At 47.8% G+C, this 20193-nt stretch overlaps 2 protein-coding genes across 3 annotated transcripts in view; one reads left to right on the top strand and one right to left on the bottom strand.

Moving 5' to 3' along the window:
- Nucleotides 1–4899: 4899 nt before the first annotated feature.
- On the bottom strand, nucleotides 4900–5986 carry LOC130539288 (golgin subfamily A member 6-like protein 22). Its single transcript, XM_057057525.1, has 2 exons — nucleotides 5418–5986; nucleotides 4900–5331 (listed from the first exon to the last, which is right to left on the bottom strand). The coding sequence occupies exons 1-2, from the start codon at nucleotides 5820–5822 to the stop codon at nucleotides 5248–5250; spliced, it is 489 nt and encodes a 162-aa protein (XP_056913505.1). The 5' UTR covers nucleotides 5823–5986; the 3' UTR covers nucleotides 4900–5247.
- Nucleotides 5987–8979: 2993 nt separating this feature from the next.
- Nucleotides 8980–20193, top strand: part of LOC130538849 (contactin-associated protein-like 4) — a 40614-nt gene continuing 29400 nt past the window's right edge. For both annotated transcript variants that reach the window (XM_057056793.1, XM_057056795.1), the window contains exons 1-2: nucleotides 8980–9139; nucleotides 20070–20180. In XM_057056793.1, coding sequence (XP_056912773.1) covers nucleotides 9064–9139; nucleotides 20070–20180 — 187 coding nt within the window. In that variant the 5' untranslated portion in view covers nucleotides 8980–9063. The remainder of the gene's footprint in view (nucleotides 9140–20069; nucleotides 20181–20193) is intronic.

Consider the following 20193-nt stretch of genomic DNA (forward strand, 5'->3'; position numbering starts at 1 on the left):
GCTGCACTTTCAAACCAATTACAAAACCAATCAGCGGTGTCAGCACACCCCCTCATGAGGAAAAGCCAATTAAAATGTTTTCCCAGGAAGCAAAATTAGTCTCCGCTTTAAATTAAAATCTGAGCCATAAAGCGAGAAGCTCGTTCAAATCATAAATAATGCAGATCAACTCCAAAACATCCCAGAATTCACTGTTTGATTACCTCGCCTCTGTCCGCCGCTACTTGAATTAGCAAACCCGCGCGTTCCTGCGATGCTACACGAGAGCGTCCGAGCTGCTTTATGAGCGCTAATTGAATTCCATTGGGTTGGACAATTTAATTTTGCATTTGTTCATCCAAACATCAATTAATACGGCTCCCCGGTACCACCGGGCTCTAATTTACTGTGGCCCTAAGTGATGACTTCGGCTCCTCACCATTAGTTTTTTCCTGCAAATTAGCAATTCTATTAAGCGACGGTGCTACAGCCACAAAACTGATAAAAAAAACAACTCATAAAATATATAATAAAATCTCTTAATTGAAAGTCCGAATTGTCTCTGTAACAGTCGTTTCTGTTGTCAAGGAAACGACCTTCTCGGACACAAACGATCTTGATGTGGTAAGAGGCAGAGCCTGGTATCAAGGAAGAAACAAACAAAATTAGCTAAAAAAAAAAGATCTTTTAGGGGCACGTGTTGATGCCGCGAGGCTGGTCTGGGCCAGAGCCACAGAACCAATCAGAGGACGGATGAATGTAAAGCGTCTCTGGGATTAACGAGTCTCCCTCTGGACTCCACTTTCAGATATTCTCAGACGAGTTTCCCGACATGAAACAAGCGCCGCGGCTTCACAGTTTCCTCCTCCTGGAAACTCTGAAAGTTTTCTTTTGAAAAGTTTTTCACCTCCTTCCGGTTCGATGATCCGCTCGTGACCCAGGAAACATGAACTTTTCCCAAAATCCTGGAAGGAACAAAGATTAATTTCCAAAACACCTACAAATGTTTCTATATCCCTCATTTTAATGTTTTCAGCCCAGGTGTGAGTCAACATTGTCACCATGGCGACAGGGTTGCTACTTATCTCCGATAATCCGCCATTCCTCGCTGTAATTTCAGTCATTTGAACCAGTTTAGTTCCAGGCGAGAGCAGCTGTCAGTCACGGCTGATTAGTCGGAGATCCCGGGGTCGGCGGGAGGCTCCTGCCGGACGGTTCGGACGCTAATGTCACGCTTCACCGCCCCATCGCTGCTGGATACAAACCTGCAACATTCCATCCGTTGAGCTGCTGTTTAAAGCAACTTTTTCCACCTCAGGATCCATTTGAGAAAATCTGGAACCGTGAAAATACTTCTGATAATGCATCAGATTGTGTTTTCATTCATTAGCTCCTGCTAGCGACATCAGTGTCATCAGGAGGAAACGAAAGTAGCCTCACCATCGTATTTCTTTACGTTAGCAGAGTTTCCTAAAACCAGTGAGATTTGCCGAGAACTGAAGATTAAACTGGGTGAAGGAAGACATTAGCCCCTCGGTGAAGGTTTGTAACTAAAATGTTGCCAGACTGATGCAGCTAATGCTAACGGCGTGGGTGAAAGTGTGAAACAACCACAGTCAATTTTAACCATTTTTAACTGATGGAGACGCTCGATGCACAAAAGACACAAAACTCTAAAGGGTCCTGAGACTATTTGAATAATTAGTTTTTCTGTCATCCTCCTGCTTTTTGCAGTTGAAACGTCACCAAAGAGCATAAAATTTGTATTTCTTAGTCCTGCTCAAGCGTCACCTTCTCCTCCGTCTCTGCCTTGCGCCCCCTCCCCACGCGGGCGTAATTACCGCCGTATATTTCAGCTTCTTTCTATTAACCTCACTCCATTTCTCTCTCACGCTTCAACACTCCCACGTTTTGCGGCGCGTCTCTGGTTCTCTGTGGAGGAGAGAACATAATCATGGCCCTTCAGTCTCGGGGAAGACCTGGGAAGAGGGTTTCAGCGCCCCACCCGCGATAAGAGGACGTTTCAAAAGGCGCAACACTTCCCGCGCTCCAGGTGAGGGAAACAAACGCACCCTCGTCACCGCCACGTCCCGCCATCGATTAAACGCCTTAAAATGACGTTAAAACAGATGTTAGCCGCTAACATAACCACAGGAATTTCTTTTAACGTATTTTGGGAGTTTAGTTACGTCACGGTGAAACGGATCGTCAAACAAAAAGAAACCAGAGAGTTCACAGAGATGCTGGTTGGATAAACTGCTGTTATCGAAGCTAACTTTGCTAATGCTCGCTTGTCTTTGATACATTTACAGTGAAAGTTCAGGCAGACGTAACTTTAAGGAATATTTGTCATTTTTTTCCCTGTGAAATTATGTTACAGATTTTTATCATTCAAATGTTTTTTTCCCTTGTCATCAACATTAGCGTCTGAGAACTCGCCTGTCTTTAGCGCTGCTGTCAGTCGCTCTTCAAACAGCAGGATCGCCGCCACAAGCGACTTTTATTCTCTAATTAGCATTTTGTCATCACAACAAAAGTCATGGCGGCGCCGCCGGCTGGCTTCATTTACGTTGGAAACACAGTAAAACAGCAGGAAGATGTTCCAGCGAGCTAATTTATGATGGGATGGGATGGAAACGTGAACATGAACTCCACCACTGACCCCACAAATGTTCATCTGTGGGACTTTTTAAGGTTAATTTAATAATTTCTGATTTATGTGGGAAGACGGGGGCTGCGGTGACAGCAGGGATGTTGCCGTTGGTAACCGAATAAAGGCTCTCATTGGCTTTTGCACCCCGGAATAAATGTTGTGGACATTTTCACGGCTGCAGGTATGAAACCGGAGGAGAAGCAACAGTTTTAGCTGGAAAAGTAGCAGCTGATTCCTGTAAGTGGCCCCGGAGCCGCCGCGGCAGGTGCCCCCGCGGTCATCCAGCTGGTTTGAACAAGGCGAGCACATCATTATTTCCCCGCTCCCCCTCCTCTTCTCTCCCTCCTTTTTAAGTGTCTTCACAATGAGGGAGCCGCCAGCAAGAAGCAGGAATTTGGTAAGAAACTAAGCTGCATAACAATGAGTCCCCCAAACACACACTGCATGCAGTCATACATCATCCATCCATCCATCCATCCATCACACGTCCATCCATCATCCATCCATCCATCCACCCATCATCCACCCATCCATCCACCCACTCATCCATCCATCCATCCATCCATCATCCATCCACCCATCATCCATCCATCATCCATCCATCACCTGTCCATCCATCCATCCATCCACTCATCCATCCATCCATCCATCCACCCACTCATCCATCCATCCATCCATCCACTCATCCATCCATCCATCCATCTATCCACTCATCCATCTTCTCACTGATTTACTTCCTCTGTGTGTCCAGTTACAGCGGAAGATTAAAACTCTCAGATTTCCGTGTTTAATTAATTAAATTTGGGAACGTCTTGATTAATCTTGTCTCCACAATGCCCTTAATGAAGAAGCCGGAATGAAAATGCTATTTTGGGCTTAAATTAAAGCCACCTTCTCTCCCTTTGATGAGGCTGTGTGGAACCGTGATGGTTCCAGTTACCTTCAGGCAGGAGAGAAGAACCCGCCGGGCTTCCTGTTCACATTTTGTGTTGATGCTAAATATAAAGCAGCCGATGTGTTGAAGCTCAGTTTACCTGGTCGATCTGTTAGCCACAGAGATATTCCTGGATTATTGACTCAATAATGATGCTAACGTAGCAGCTAATCGCTGCCAAATAACCTGTAGACAGCGTCTGCCCCAGAGCCGTAGCAGAGCCTTGAGAGCTGGATGATTCCTGGAAGAGACGAGATTTCCCTACTGGCACCTTCCAGGATTTCGTTTGTTTTTTTCCAAAACATGGGGAATGAACCCGTCAGGATGAGGGAACACTGTTGTCTGGAATCATTGTTTCAGGATGAAGCCACTCAGACTTTTGTCCTCAGTCTCTGCTGCCACAAATCCAGGATTAATCACCCTTTTTGGGTAGAAACCTCCATGAAGCTCCGAACCTTCAACCATCTGACAGGATGGTTGAAGGTTCAGAGCGGGCCGAGCCGTGTTTATACTTACACGATGATCCTTTCATTAGGATTAAACAATTCAGAGATGTGTGGAACCTTCACTTCCTTCCTCCCAGGATCTTTTGGGGATCATTAGCGGCAACGTGTTTCCTTTTTTTCCAGTGATTAATTTGTTAAGTTCATTAGATCCAGACAGAGGAGGTAATTACAGCCGTTAAAGTTCACATCAGCCGGCTGCTTTTACCCTGAATCCCTGATTAATCTGTCATATTCTGTGATTAGATCTGCGCAGCTCCCGCCCTGACCGGGTCATCTTTCAGTGCACATCTGAGGTCAACAAGGAAAACTGACCCCGGTGTTGATTTGAACTCCTCCACTGTGTTCCTAGCCTTTAGCTTTAATGTCATGTGACCAGTTTAAATTCCCAGGGGTTTTTCCTCTTCACATCCTGTGATCCTGCTGCTCTAGAGCGTCAAACCAACATCCTGCTGCCGAATCGGTTTGGTTGCGATGTCGAGCTCTGCCTGCCTCCTCTGGCCTCCCTGATGAAGCTCAGCGCTGTTCGGCCTCTGTCTACCCACAATGCACCACACCAGCAGAGAGCTTTGAGAAAAGTTGAGGGAAAATTTCTGTGTTGGCCTCCCACAGCCTTGTCTCCACTGGGCTCTTGGTAAAGCTCCGTCCTGTTTGATTTGGGGGGCTGCCAGCGGGGCCACAGGGCCACTAAAGGCCTTCAGCTGTCACAATGAATGTAGAGCAGCGACGAGCATTTTGCTCCATCTGCTCCTCCGAAAAACAGCAGCCTGGAAGGAGGAAAACTGGAACCAGTGGCTCCAGTTTATAAGAAATGAAGACGCATTGCGGTATTTAGCCTAGCAAAGAAGAACATTTATGGCCTTAAATGTGCCTTTAATGGTGACATTAAAATAAACAAATAAATGCAAAAAATTCGTACTGCAGTTCCTAACAAGCATCACTGAACTGAAGTTCTCCAAAGTGACTTGGTTTAGTCAGACATTTTGTTCTGTCAAACTGCCGATAGACCGTCTTTGGACAACACGCACAACGTTTAATTGCACCATCCAAAAGGAGGAAAAAAATGTGTCCAGCGTGACGCTGCTCCAGACGGCAGACAGGGCATTTAAATTCCAGACTGTCCCGGCGACACTGGACGCAGGTGAGTCCAAGGGCTTTGGGAGCTCTGGAATTGTTGTTTACTTCATCTTTTTCCAGAACCTCATCTTTTTCCAGATCCATCTACAGAAGCATTTTTTCTTCTGCTTCTTTGATACTTGAAGCTGGAGAAAAGAGAGATTGTGTTTTAGATTTCACTGAACATCATCTGAAATCTTCTGGAAGAGGAACAAAGGCGAAAGCATCTCACCTGAAGTTGGAGGATTGCTTCAGAGAGCCTCTGGAGCTCCTCTTTGGTCTTCTCCTCCTCCTCTTCCCTCAACCGTTGGCTCTCCTGCTCCAGCTCTTCCCTCATCTGGACCCATTTTTGAGCTGTGCTCTCCCACCGCTGATGAACATCAGCCAGCATCTTGTTAAACTTCTCTTCTTTAGCCAACAGCTGCTGCTTCATCAACTCCTCTTTTTCCAAGATCTTCTCATTATATTTTTGTTTCTCTTCATCAAGCAGTTTCTTGAACTTATCTTCTTGAAAAAAGAGCTGCTGCCTCAATGCCTCTTTCTCTTCATTAAATCTTTGCTTCTCTTTCTCCAGCTTCCTCTCAAATTCCTCCTGGATCACAAGGAGCTTCTGGTTCAGGCCTTCCTCCTGCTCCATCAGCTCTCTCCTGTGTCGCTCCTCTTTCTCCTGCTGCTGACTGTGGAGGGTTTCCTCCAGAGAAGCACATTTGAGGTTGCTCTCCTTCAGAGCAGCTTGTGTGCTGTTCAGCTGGGTCAGGGTCTCCACATGGGCCACAGTCCTCAGCTGTCGCCTCTTCACTACCCTGCCAGGGCTTCTCTAAGGTGCTGGACCTCTTCCCTCCAAGTATACATTGATGATTCCAGTGGTTCTTGCTCTGCCTTCAGCTGCTGGGTTCCTCTCTGTGCCATTGATGCGTCTGCTGGTCACCAGTGTGGGACAAGAGTGTTGAGCTCCTCAGGCATGTGCTGAAAGAGGTAGAGCTGATGTGTTTGATCTCCCACTTCTGATTTCTCCTTTAATCTTTCAGGTCATGACACCAAAGCCATAAAGGAGATCAAAGACAAACCAAAGACACACACTTATCTAAAGTAACTGTGGTAATCATGGTAACTGCATGCAATGTCCATGTAGATCTTCTTTAATAGCAAAAGTGAAGCAGAAATCAAATCTGTGTTGCTCAAACCAAGATTGTAATTTTCTGGACTCATTTTAATGCTCTGTTTCATTAAAATACAAATGCTAAAAATACAGAGGGTATATGTTCTTCATATTTTAGTGATAGGTGAAAATCAGGTGCTAAATGCTGCATCAGAGGTGGTTTATTATGATTCTAGCTCTTCTGGATTGAAGCTTTCTTCACCTTGGTTTTCTGGACACTTTTCCTAGTAATAAAATACCAGAAAGCCAACATGGAGTTCAGGTCCCGAAACGACAACTGGCACATGAATTACTGTGAAGGGCTTCTGACTGAAGACTCGATTCAAGTTGAATGTTCTCCCTCCTGCTATGTTGCAAACATTCAGAAATGCTTTCTTTAGATAAATAAAGCTGGTTTCTGTTCTACAACCCTTGGCTTCACTCAAACACACGCATCTTCATTCAGATGTTTTCCTGGTTGCTTCCTGGCCCATCCTGCTAAGCTTCCCTCTCAATTCTCTGTTCCTGAACATTGCTCTGTTTGAGATTCTGGGTGGATCGAGTCTCAGATTCCCACTGCTTCTTCCTCTCTGCGTGTTTCTGCATCTAAAGCCAGATCAGCTGTGAACATCTCAGCGGGAGGGGCATCCTGGGGCAGCTGATGCTCACGTGGAGCAAATGTGCCTGCATGATTTCTCATTTCTGCAGGATTCTGGATTCAGTATTGTCTCTCCCTCCATGCTGTCTTTACTCTCAACAGGTTTTGCCACCTGTTTCAGCTGCTGTTGATCCTCTCGGTAGGTTTCCCATCAGACACTTCATGCTGTCGCTCTACTTTTTGTTTTTAAGAGCATCTTCTTGGCAGAAATTCCCTCTCATTAAGGCCCACTCAGCCATAAACACTGACAAGTGAAGGGAAACACACCTTCCATCATCATCATCATCATCATCATCATCATCATTTCAGATGGTTCCAATAATACAGCAGTATCATCTGCATCTCCAAGCCAAACCATAAATCATCTAATAAATGGGTAGCAAATATTACATTTATATATCAGAAACATGATATGGCTTCTAGGGATGATAACGTATCTCCAAAAATGGTCAAGGAATGTTTGAAGAACAAGACCAGTTCATGCTTCTCCAGATCTCAGTGTCAGCTGACCTTTTGTGAGATGTTCCTGATGACCCATCTTCTTAATCTGCTGTTTATCTATAATTGGGGTGCAGGCCTGCTGGAGAGGCAGGAAGACCCCCTAGATAGGTAGCTCACACAGTTTCCACTCATCTTTGGCTGTTTTTAGACAGGGAGGAACCTGTAGAAAACAACCTGCATTTCTAGTGGATGTTTAGGAGAGCGGTTGATGAAGCTACATCTTCATCCCCAGGTGAGCGTCTGTGCTAGAGAAACTGATAATTAATCATTCACTCAGAGCAGCTCTGAAACTACAATGATAATTAAACGTTGCATTATGCTTCCCTTTTTCAGGATTATAATTAACAGATTAATTATTATCGGGGGGTGGTAGCCCAGTCTTTTGAGGACTGGGTGGGAAAGTCGAAGGTTTTTTTTTGTTGAAGACCCGGATCGGACAAAAACATGGAAGGTAATCTGGTAGGGGAAGGTGCCAGAACACCTTCAGAGCGATGCTGAGGTACCCTTGAGCAAGATACTGAACCCACAACTCATCCAGGGGTGACTCCTACCTTCACCCTGGAGGATAGGCTCCAGGACCCTCCCCGTAAGCCTTAAAAGGGTAAAACGGCAAGTTTTATTTTTAGTTTAGTTTCAGCTCATTATTCCCAAGTAGCCAGTGGTTTACAGCAACTGTGAAATAGCTCAAGAGGTGAAGACAAACAACTCAAATGATAAAACGCTGTTTCCACCAGAAAACACATATATATTCACACATTTCTTGTCCAATGATTCTTTCCTTAGCATTCTGCAATTGTTCATGTATGGCTGCGATTTAAATCACGAGAAATAAAACCATGAAAAACTGGTTTGCTTCAAAATTATTACAATCAAAATTGTAGACTGGCATCTTTTATTTGTCCAAGGTATGTTTTCTGTGTCAACTGGACTGTTTTTCTTCTCTTGAAGACGTTTCGCCTTCTATCCAGAAGCCTTCTTCAGTTCAGTTTCACTGGCTGGAGCTCAGCGTTTAACAAATATTGCAGAAAATGCGAATACTCCCGAAAAGTACTTTAAAATTGCAGTACATGAGTAAATTACACGAATTAGCTATATTTTCTGCCACTTAATTCAACTTTAATTTCAGCGCAGCAGGTCGCCATCGCTACTTCCTGGTTATACGACTAATCGCGACCTGATTGGACAAACGTCTCCTATAGCGACCAGTGTTCGCTTCGAAGTTAGCAAACTAGCAAATCTAGCCGATCTGCGCGGATATTGTAAGAAGCGTATAAACATGTGTCGTACAGAGACCAAGACGCATTTAACGTTCACAGACATAGACTAAATTGTGTGAATATTCCATTCAATTATCCGCAAATATTAGCGCTTGCTAGTAAATTTGACATCGCCGAGGACGCAAAGGATGATGGGAAATTGGCGGGTTCGCCGAAGTTGGAGGCGTCGCCCCCCCCTCCCCCCTCCCCCTCCCAGCCTCGCTCCAGCCAGGGTGGGACAGACCTCTCTCGGAGCTGGAGAAGAGAGGTTGTCTTCCCGCCTCTCTCCTCCGGCAGACCCCGGCGCTCTCCCTGCTGCATCACCATGGTTCTATGGACTAAAACAGCCGCTGGGATTATCCTTACGGCCGCCCTGCTTCTCTCCAGGACAACCTCGGAAGGTAAGCGGAGCTTTTCAGCATTTTCACTTTTTCGTCCTCCCGGAGGAGGCGGCGTGAGTCCCGGCTGCGCAGACCCGGAGAGGGTCGCGGTTACCGGGGCGGTCTGTACGACACAGAACCCCCGTTTCTGTCGTTTTTCTGGCACTATTCTGAAAGTTTGGCTTTCTGTCTCGTTAAAATTGGCTAATCGCTGCTCGGTGAATGAATATTTAAGGACATTAAAGTTTTCTGTCAGCCAAAAATCCGAGTTGAGGTTGTTAATTGTGTAGAATCAATATTTAATTCGAATCATCGTCCGGGAAACTTTATTTTCGACTCCTGCATTTGTGAAAGGTTTTAGGCACCAAAGTGGCTTCTGTGTTTTGCTGTGAAGCCGCTATAAAAAGCTGAAACGTGAAATGAGGTTATTTCTCTCCTGCTGGAGCAGAGAACATCTTCAGGATCAGCCTGGGATCAGCTGATACGGGGAGCGGAGCCTCTCCGTCCTGGGTGGAGGAGAAGCCTCTCCGTCCTGGGTGGAGGAGAAGCCTCTCCGTCCTGGGTGGAGAAAGCCTCTCCGTCCTGGGTGGAGGAGAAGCCTCTCCGTCCTGGGTGGAGGAGAAGCCTCTCCGTCCTGGATGGAGGCAGGGTTTGGAGAAGTCTTCATTTATCCCTCATTCTTCCTTCGTCTTACCTGTTCCAAGTTGGAGCCTCAGCTCTCCCTCCTTCCGTCTCCTCCTCCCGACGCTCCCATCTGTCGTGTGTTTAGATGTCACTGTTGCCGCAGCACAAACTGGATACCCGTGCTCCGTTTCAAGGCGTGCACGTTTCAAGGTGTGCACGTTTAAACCCAAAGGTCCGGGAATATCCAGCCGTCTCTGAGAACCTCAGCTGCTCTCGTCGTTGGGCTTCTCCGAGACACACTTTTTCTTTAAAATCTGAATTTCTGATTCTCTTCCCTCTCAGATTTTCTCAGGCTGGGTTTTGCAGGAGCTTTGTTGTAGCGTTGCAGTGGCTTCGAGGGCAGTTGGAAGCCAAAGAGAGACTTTTTCTGCAATTAGTCAACAAAAGCAAAGGTAATCTTGCTGGAAAGACTCAGGATTGCCAAAGAAAACCACGCAATTGGCATTTGGACCGCAACGTGCGCACAAAGCATTGAACTGTGCTGTGCTCTTTCAGTCTTTTGTTTGGACTATTATTTGGTGGTTTGGCGTCCTTTGTCCCCGCTGCTGTTTTGTCTCCTGTTCGGTGCCTTTTTGCCTGTCCTTTAACACGTGGAAACGTCGATTTTCCTGTCACCGGTGTGAGACGTTTTTTTCTCGTGCGGCGCCACAGACGGCGAGAGAAGCTGCGATGATAAGTGGGGGGACCTGAAGTGAGCACCTCGCTCGGTTGCTCGCCACCGCTCCGTGCGAGGGCTCCAGGAAGGTGCCCCCAGTCTCGTGTTGCTGCACTTTAGTTCCGATGTGTCTTTCCCTGTCCTGGAATCCACCTTCTTCTCTCCCATCAGGCCCAGCAGCGCGCCCATCATGCACGCTTCATAAACCACAGCTCCTTAATAAGCGAAGACTGCAGACTGGAGGGATCCCAGCTGCTGGTGTCAGTAAGAGCCCCCCCACCCCCCCACCCCCCAGCCTGGTTGACTGTTCATTACAGAGGTCAGAATAAATGACAACAGTTGAAATACATAAACCGTGTGCACAGATGGCGCTCTGATGACTTGTTAGCCTGAGAGTCCCTGATGGCGATGGTGCCTAAAACAGTCCCCAACAGACTCATTTCAATGTTTCACCCTCAGACATTCGGCAAAGTCAGAGTGCTGGATGACTCTGACGTCGCCTTTGCTCCGGCGCCACCTACTGGACATGCAGGTATGAAGGCAGTAGTGTGTGGTTCAGCTTCAGCTACCGTCACACCACGTGATGACTGTGCTATCATTATGGGATGGGTGTCCTCCTGGTGGTTCATCCTGAGCTGTACATGAGAGGCAGAACCAGAGGATCTGTTTCTTTTGGGTCTCTTTTGGTGAGACAGCTGCTGCTTTAATCAGGCTCTCGGAAGGTTTTGTTGACCTGTGGCTTGTTGAGTTGTGATTTATTTCGGTTCCTCTGAGCACCGCGGTGCTTGGACTTCACGTCTGTGTTCATTGCACGATTTAATTAGCTTGATTGGCTTTATTGTTGGTTGTGCTTTTTTAGAGCCTGTTTCTCAGTTTGGGAAATTGCAGTTGTCAGGTTGTTGTTGTTGTGGTTTACACGCATTCATCTGAAGGGAAAGTTGTTAAACTAAGAACATTCAGAAATGTGCATTTTGCAGCTGTGCAGATCCACCAAGATCCATCGCCTCCGTAGCTGTACAGCCACCACCAGTGGGCGCTACCACCCAGCTACTGCTGACGCTTGACTTTCTTTAGGATTGAAAGATGCAAATGTAAATTGTTACTTGCTCGTAGGTTGAGAAAAGCTTCATCCGGGTGTCCGAAACGATCCGAAGTCACCGATGTGTTCCATCAACCACACGTTTGCACATAGTTTTGCTACAGTTGCCCCACAGACACACACTGTACGTCACACTCCACCAAGAGGTCTACTGGCACAGTCTCCTGTTCCCTCCTTTTACTGCACGTTCATTTATATTTAATGTGTAGTTCAAAAACACACACACACGCACACTTCCTCGTATTTGTATCTCTGTGAGGACTTTCATATACACATTGTATTACCCACCCCAACCCTAATCACCCCTAACTAACCCCCTGATCCTGACTGTGATCTAAACCCAATTATAACCTCAAACCCACGTCGTAACCTTCAAACACACACACACACACACACACACACACACACACACACACACACACACACAGAGAACTCTCCAAGGTACTGAAATGACTCCTGCCCACGTTCTTTCACTGAACACTATTGTGGCAAAATATAGGCCGAATAATCTGATTGTTCCAAACCAAATAAGCCACAATGGGCTCAAACTGACAGACTTATCCTCCATCGATGCCCACGTGCACGTTTGCTCTCGTAGTTGTGAGCTGGCAGGTCCCCGGGGACTGCAGGTTCTGGGCTGGTCCATGAATGCCTCCAGACATGAATGCACACACAAATACGTGTGCATTGATCAGAATCATTCAGTACTGCTGTCACGTATTACACAAGGGTTCAATAAAAGTGTTGGGATTAAGTTACAACGGGAGAAACGGGTCACAGATGTGTAGAAAGATAAATATGGCTAAAAATATCACTTAAATCGAGAGTGGGAATACTGTAGTTTGAGATGTGAGCTCAGTGTTTCTGCCTGTGATGGTGGTAATTTAACAAATATGAGATGGATGAGAGATCCAAATGGCAGCATTAGATGATGGATTTGTAGCATTTCTGGGTTTGGAATAAATGCATCCATATCCAAACATTAGCTTAAATGAGCCAACAGCTTCTCTCTGAAATCTGTTAAATGAGTCTGCCAAATGTCCGTCTGGAGAAAAGCTCAGTTTTCAGGACAATCAATCGTCTCTGCTGGCAACAGGACACCTTTTGTCCTCAGTTGTTGTGGAAACTGTCTGTAGGTCTTAGAGGTCCAGCTGTTCCCTTATAATCTCACAGAATCGTCCTTATGTTGGATTAAACAGGCGCCCAAACACCTCTAAAGCCTCTTATCCTCCCATCTCGCTGTCAGGAAACCTTAAAATGTCCTTAAATAACAAGTAAAATGGTCAACAATGGACAACAATTCATCAATTTTGTGCTTTTCCCACATTGAGCGTTTGACAATCTAGAAGCTTTTAGCTACACTTACAGCAGATCCACAGCGTTTGAATAAGAGTCATCGCACACTCAATTATTCATCCCTACTGCCTTTCCAGCCATTATCTTCACGTATATTTTCCCTGGGTCTCATCAGTCCTCTCAGAGGTATTTATCCTTCACTCGGAGCTGATTTAGAGCCACTGGAGAGCCAGTTGTAATCACGAACTAATGACAGATAATCTCAAGAATGCTAAGTGACTTAAATTCTGCCTAATGACAGATAACACCATTACTCTCCTGCTGCGTCTGCGTGCGCTGATATGCTGATTTTCAGATATTTAATGTCCGCTCACTTTACTCCACTTAGTCACGGGCTTCACTGCAAGTGTAAAACTTTGTCTTTAAACTAACTTTAAAAAGTCAGAGAGGCTTGACGGGAGACTGGTGGTGGGGGGGCGGTGGAGGTGAAATTGGTTCATATTCTGCCCCGTTGTTCTGTGATTAAACTGTATGAGGCCTGACATGATGGACAGGTAATGGGATTTCCTCTGCCTTGAACTTACCAACCAGTGACCTCACTAATTAGGCTGTAAAACACACGTGGCGTTCAAGAAGGTTTGATTATTCAGGGGCTGCAGGCGGTGCAAGGATTCAGAATGAGTGCCATTAAATTATTGAGATGCTGGGGGCTGAATGGTGAATTCAGAGTGTTTTTAGTCTCCCAGTGAAGGATTCTGGGGGCTTGAAGGCAGGGCAGGTTATTTAAGGTGTGGGTGCCCCAGGGTGTTGTTAAGAGTTTGGGATTAAGCCCTCTGGAACCAGCAGAAGAAGCAGATCTCCTGTCAGCGTTGACAGATGCGTTCAAGATGAGTTCAGTGTCATCGGGAACATATGGAGACATTTCCAGCAAACCTCTGCCAGAAATACCTGCGGGCTAACTCGCGCTCGCGTTCCACCTTTGGTTTTATCCACCGGGAAGCGGGAGCTGGTGTCCGTCCATGTGAGACCTGCTGGACGGCCCTCGAAGGCCACCCCTGGAACAAATCTGACCCCCTCCAAATGGGGCCATTTGTCAAATCCAGCTGTTGTCATTGAAGACGACACGTTGCCGCTTCAAAAATTGGCTTTTATGCGCTGAGGTGGTGACCCGCGGTCGCTTTGACGGCGGACTCTTGCGGCCCGTCTTAGTTACGACTGTCGTAATCAGACGCTCTGCTGGCGGCGTCGAACTCATCACCAAGGTCGCCGCGCTTTCCGCTGGCTCCCCACAGAAGGAACATCGCTGCTGCAGCTGCCAAAGCAAGATAATAACATCATTTGTCCCAATAATCCTGAGAATGTTTTTAATTTGGGCGCTCTGACAGTGTGTTTGCAGATCCGGGAGCCTCGGCGACGTTCCGAGACGTCACCCTGGCGTTTTGCTCGCTCTCCGTCAGGGTTTTTTTTCCCCCCGAACCGGGCGACCACGGAGCTGCAGAGACTGTTGATGAGAGGCAATCAGCTGGTATTAGAGAGGAGGACAAAGCTGAGTCAGTGAAGAGAGAGGCTGGATTGTAACGCCGCAGGACAGAGCTTAATTAGAGGCAAACACAGTGAGGTGAAGCGGGAGGAAGAGATGGATGGCAGGATTAAAGACGGGAAGAGGAGTGGAAACTATGAGAAAAGCCTCCCGCCTTTATTTAATCCCTCACTGACTCTCCTCTGTACGTGCAGCAGCCTCCGTCTGTTTTCTGGATTCTCCGCCTCACTTCTCCTTGTGATGATATGTCAACGGGGGGGGGGGGGCAGAAGGGGCAGACAGGAAGAAGACAGCGGGGATGAAGAGGAGCTGGAGAGCTGAAATTAAAAAGAAAGGAAGGTGAAGAGAGGAGGGATTGGGTTAAAAGGAGGGGAGGAAAACAGAAAAGAAGGATAATGAAAAACTTTGTCCTGCTAATCGTCCCCCCTGTCAGCAGTCCCACCCCCCGCAATATTGTCAACAGCCTCCACAATTTCACCCCTGTTGGCTTTTACGGGCTTGCGAGTGCTCAGCCTTCAGGTTTCCAGACCCCCCCAGAGCACCAGCGAGACCGAGCTGGCATAAATATTAATGACCGACTGGAGAAAGGGAAGCTTGAGGGACGTTTTTACACTTTGGACTGGATGCGCGTGTCTTCCTCTCCGGGACAAGCGGAGACTCAAATCAGCGGAATAATCTGGGGTTTACATGCTTATTTCCTGTAAGCCTGCGACCTTGGCTGTAGGCAGGGGGAAATATTGGCTTTACAATAACAAAGGCCAGTATCGATATCTGAGGAAAAAAGTGAGAGAAACGCATAAAAAATGAGATTTCTGCCCGAGCGGCTTGTGTTTGAAAGGGTTTTAGCCTCAGGCGGGTTTGGACAGTGCTTCATTACAGTTTCCTCACAGTTTCTGTTTAATCCACTCATTAATTGTAATTGGGATTTTAAATGTGGCCATATTTTTGGGCATCTGTTGTCTTCGTGTGGCATCAGGCGTAATCGCACCGGTCTGGAGGACGCTGCAGCGCACGTTTCTCGGGAGATCTTGGTCAGACCACACTGCTGCAGCTCTGCAGCACGCCGCCACACCGACACAAAGGCAGCAGCGCGCCAGCGTGTGAACAGATTTCCAATGCAGCGTTTGTTATTTCCAATATCTGAGGCGGTCGCGGGTCCTCGGGGAGCAGAGAGCAGCTGCTCCGCCTGGCACCTCACATCCTCCCTGGGCCGCGTTACGCACGGATGATAAATTCTAAACCCAGAGAAACCAACAACAAATTGAATTCCTGCAGAGTTTATTATCAACTTGGAGATAAAACTGACCTCGAGCTTTGGCGAAAGATTGAATTAAAGGCAGGCGGAGGACGGATGAGAGTGGCGCCAGCCTGCAGCGGCACCACCTACACCACTCTTTTGCAGGCACCAGCGGTCCCGCCCGGACACGGGGGCTCTCCTTAGTGCGATGAGCACTTTTATTTATCAATGAACCCTCGCGCATTCTTCAGCCAGCTGGTGTTTATGACGTCTTTGCTCTGAATGTGCAGGACCTCGCCTGTTCGCTCCAGTCAGACAGGGATTAAACCTCCTGCAGAGGTTAGACTCCGGGGAGGCAGCAGAAATTAGCATCAGCTGGCGAGAATACAGGACTGGACGTTCACGAGGCCAGCGGCAGCATCATCTCCCCTCCTCTGGGTGAACCTTTATGTATGTTTTACCTGTCAGCAATTTGCAAAATAGATGACTTACTGTGACTATTTGATCTAACGAGGGGGAGAGGAACCGACTCGCTGTCTGTCTCTATTATACTGCATCCAATTTCTGCCCGCAGTGTCTATAAAATCATCTTTACATACAGTTGCTGCTCGGCCGCTCATTTGCATTAAAATAGCTTGTACCCTAGCGTAAGCTGCTCCCATGCTGCACTGCAGGGTTTCATTTTCGCTCCCCAGTGTACAATACAGCTTCATTTTTCCTAAATACATCTGCAGAGGTTGGTGAGCGATATGTTTGCGCTGTGTATTTTACTTGAACGGCAGAATTAAATTGTATTTTTTTTCCCCCTACCGTAGTGGCTCCGTGCTCGGCTGCTTCCCATCAAGACACCTTTAGATTAAACCGTTTATCGGCGTGGCTGCCGAAGAAACCGGCGTTCTATTACGCCACGCTTCTCTGCGAAACATCGGCGGGAGGTGAGGCGAGGACCTCCGGGGCCTCGGCGGCGTTTGAAGTCAAACCTGTCGACATGCCTCGCTGCCATTTTGATCGCTTCGTTTGCCTGCTGCCCGCCGAGCGCTGACGTGGGCGGGCGATAAATCTCATTGAGGACGATGGTCGTGCTGAGTTTAACGAGCGCCGTTTGTGTTTGGCTGCGCCGATGTCGCTCCAGTGCACGAGGAGTTGTGGATAAAGGCTGAGGGCCGGAAGGAAATCTGCATCCAGCGGTCAGGCAGAGCGAAGGTGCCGAGCTGCTGGGGTCTGTAGCTGCCACAGGCGCTGGCAGCTTTCATCGTGAGGACAGGAAATTAGTCCGTCACCTGTGGCACCAACAGAACAGGTGTTCTCAGGTGGTACCGCAGACGGACGAGGATGTTTCCTTTCATATGTAAAAGCCTGTCTAGATATTCAGATCTCGGCCGACCAGCTCAATGTGTGACCGGTGCATCCCCGAAAATCCCTGAAGCACAAATATGGTCGCGCAGCGTTGGAAAGTCATGCACTCCGCGCTCACGACTACTTCCTGCTTGTTGCTTGAGTAGAATCAACCCTCTTCAGCTCGTGCACAAGCACAGGAAGAAAATAATAGCAGGATGTTGATCTGTTTGGGTTGCTGCCATGGCTTTTAGCAGAACTCTGCGCTGAAGGTCGGCTGGATTATGGAAATGCACATTGACGTTTTCTGCATGAGGATGATTGTTAGCGCTCTGCAGCAAACAAGCGTTGCCGGGGCCTCATTAATCCTGCTTACCGCTGTGTGCTCTGAATGGTTAGATAAGTCAATTCAGCGTGTACCGAGCGGCACCCAAGTCCGGGCTCGGAGAGCTGCGAGAGCAGGACCTTCTGCTCGCTGCTGTTTGTTCAGGTGATGGATGGAGCTCATTGGGATTCAGGGTCTCCGGCTCTGTGGGTTACGTCGCTGTTCAACAACCTGAATTAGAGCGGCCGGGTGAGTTGATTAGGAGACATTATCTTTACAGGAATCGGTCAGATGTCATCATAATTGCCTCCTGAGTTTTCCGAAACGTCATTACGTTATTGGGGCTAATGGATAAACCTTTAAACCAGGATGACAGCATCTATGCTGTTATTCTGTGCATAAAACAGCACTAAAGTGGACTCTGACCCTGAGGAGGGGCTCCAGTGGGTCTTCAGGATCCTGCGTCCCCCCCGGGGTCACTGCTGAGGCCAGCAGCTTTTCCATATTCAGGTCCAGTCCTCTCTGAACCAGCCGCAGTTGCGCTCGCCTGGTTCCGGTGTCACAAACGTGCTCGTTCAAGTTTCACAGTTGCACTGAAGAAAAGCTGTCAGGGTGTCTCGCCCCCCCCTCCCCGAACAAGGATGCGCTCTCACCGCACATCGTCTTTGTCCCTCTGGGATTAGAGCACACGGCCCGCGTTTAACCTTTCCAGGCTCCAGCGTCTCGCGTGCCTTTCACGGCGAGGGCCGCCCTCCACCCGGAGGCACAAGCTGCTGCCAGTCTGGCGCCTGCAGGGATAAAAAGTTTGCCTGCAGGGATAACAACTCTCAAAGATCCTCAGAGACCCAACCTTTTGGTGGTTGCTGAGGATCCACGCCACATTCAGACCAGTGCACATTTGGAAGAAAAAAACCTGGAGGAGAGCTGTATCAAGAGAGGGCAAAGCTGGAGGCGGTGTGATGTCCGCATGCAGCCCAGCTAGGACCAGAGTAATTAGTCATCAAACTTTTCCTTTTTCTTCAGAATATAAACGACTATTTGTCTGGTAAGTTGTGTGTGCCTCAGTGAAAGATTGTGGGGGTGAACATCGTTGATCCGACAGATATGGGCAGCCATTGTGCATCTGTGACCCTGTAGATTAGCTCTTCCTCCTCTTCTTTAGGCTCAGTTTGGGTTCAATGGAGATCCAATTCAGTATTTACAGTCACTCAAACAAAACAGCAGCCCTGATCGAACGTACTGACCTGGAGAAGCAGGAGGGAGGAGCGTGTACAGATGTTAGCGGCTAGCATGATAATGTTCCTCCTCAGGCGCTAACGTGAGCAGGCTGCGCTGGATTCCAGGCAGCTGCCGAGGCTCCCGGCGCTGTAGAGATGTAGCAGTGACGGATTAGCGCTAATGTTCTGTTTTAGGGGTTGTGGGCTGCGATCGGAGCGTGAATCGTTTTGCGTCTCTAGGGCGGAGAATGTCATTAATAAAGATGTTGCTGATGGAGGCGCGTCGGTCTGACTCCAGAGGACAGCTATGAATATTTAGCGGCGTTCAACATTATGATTTGTTGTCTTTGTTCTGTCATTTGTTTCTGATGACGCAGTTTGAGCAGAACCGTTGAGCGCCGGCCTTTTACGGCGGTTTATTTGCAGTCACACCCTGTAAACCATGAAAGTAACATCTTCAAGAAATGTCTTGAAGGTGCGCCGGTAGCCGTGTGAGGTGCCAGGACACCTTCAGAGCACCGCTGAAGTACCCTTGAGCAAGGTACCGAATCCCTAAATGCTCAGATAAGGCTGGCGACCCATCCAGAGGAGACTCCGGCACCCTCCCGTGACCCCACGAGGGAAAAATAGCAGCCCAGAAAAACATGGGGGTGTTTTTCCTGATGGCGCTCATTCATCTCCATCTGAGTCCAGCCTGGAACGAGCCGGTCAGGAGGCCCTTTATCTCCCCAGCACGACAGGATCCAGCAGGAGGACGCCGTTTGTCCGGTGCCAGAAGAGCAACATTAACTCTGCAGGTCTCTGTAACCAACAGCCAACGCTGCTGAAGTGCTGCTGAGCAACCATTCATTCCTCTGTTTTTGACAACCATTCTGAAGGTGGAGGAACTCTGCGGTTGTGATTTGTGGCATCTTTTCTGTCTTTTTTCCGTCGATGATCTCCTCTCTCATCCATTCAGTCGCTCTGTTTCACTTTAAAGAACTTTTTAATGCTTCTTTCCAGCCACTTTGATGATGAACCACATCACAGCGTGTACACATGCTGTCAAAAGAGACGACCCTGTCTCAACCCGCCGCGCCGCCACTGCCATAAAACCCTGAATTTATCTCGGCTTCAGAAGTGATGCTTGGGATTTTTGGGACCTCTAAGTGCTCCATCACGCCGGATAAGTGCTGTAGTTGTTTCTCCACCAACAATACACTAACTTACTGTTTTAAGGGTGGTTTTTTTTTATTGTTTCAGTGGGTTACGTGTAGAGTTTCTGTGTTATGTATGTAAAACTTTAGTAATTGTCAATTATTTTAATCATTCTGTGCATTGTTAGACGCGCCTCCATGACAGACGATGCTGATGTTGACGTAATTACAATTTTCTTCATATCTCAGCCCTTCCGCTCCAGCCTCCTGGTCTGTGTAGGTTTTGCCGAGAATCATAACTTTGACCATGATTGACACCGCTGACGCTCGTCTCGGTGCACGCCCGAACGCTAGCGTCTGTGCTGAATGTAAGTACGCTGCCGTGGAGACGGGACTGAGGGACTTCCTGCTTTGTGATTGTTAACAGAGGAGTGTGACGGCGCGCTGTTGGCCAACCTACCACCGTCGTCCTTCAGGAGCTCCTCCCAGCTGTCCAGCAGCCACGCGCCGAGCTTCGCCAGACTCAACAGGAGAGACGGTGAGTGAGGACT

This window comes from Takifugu flavidus, chromosome 15, assembly GCF_003711565.1.
Source record: "Takifugu flavidus isolate HTHZ2018 chromosome 15, ASM371156v2, whole genome shotgun sequence".
Classification (NCBI taxonomy): domain Eukaryota; kingdom Metazoa; phylum Chordata; class Actinopteri; order Tetraodontiformes; family Tetraodontidae; genus Takifugu; species Takifugu flavidus.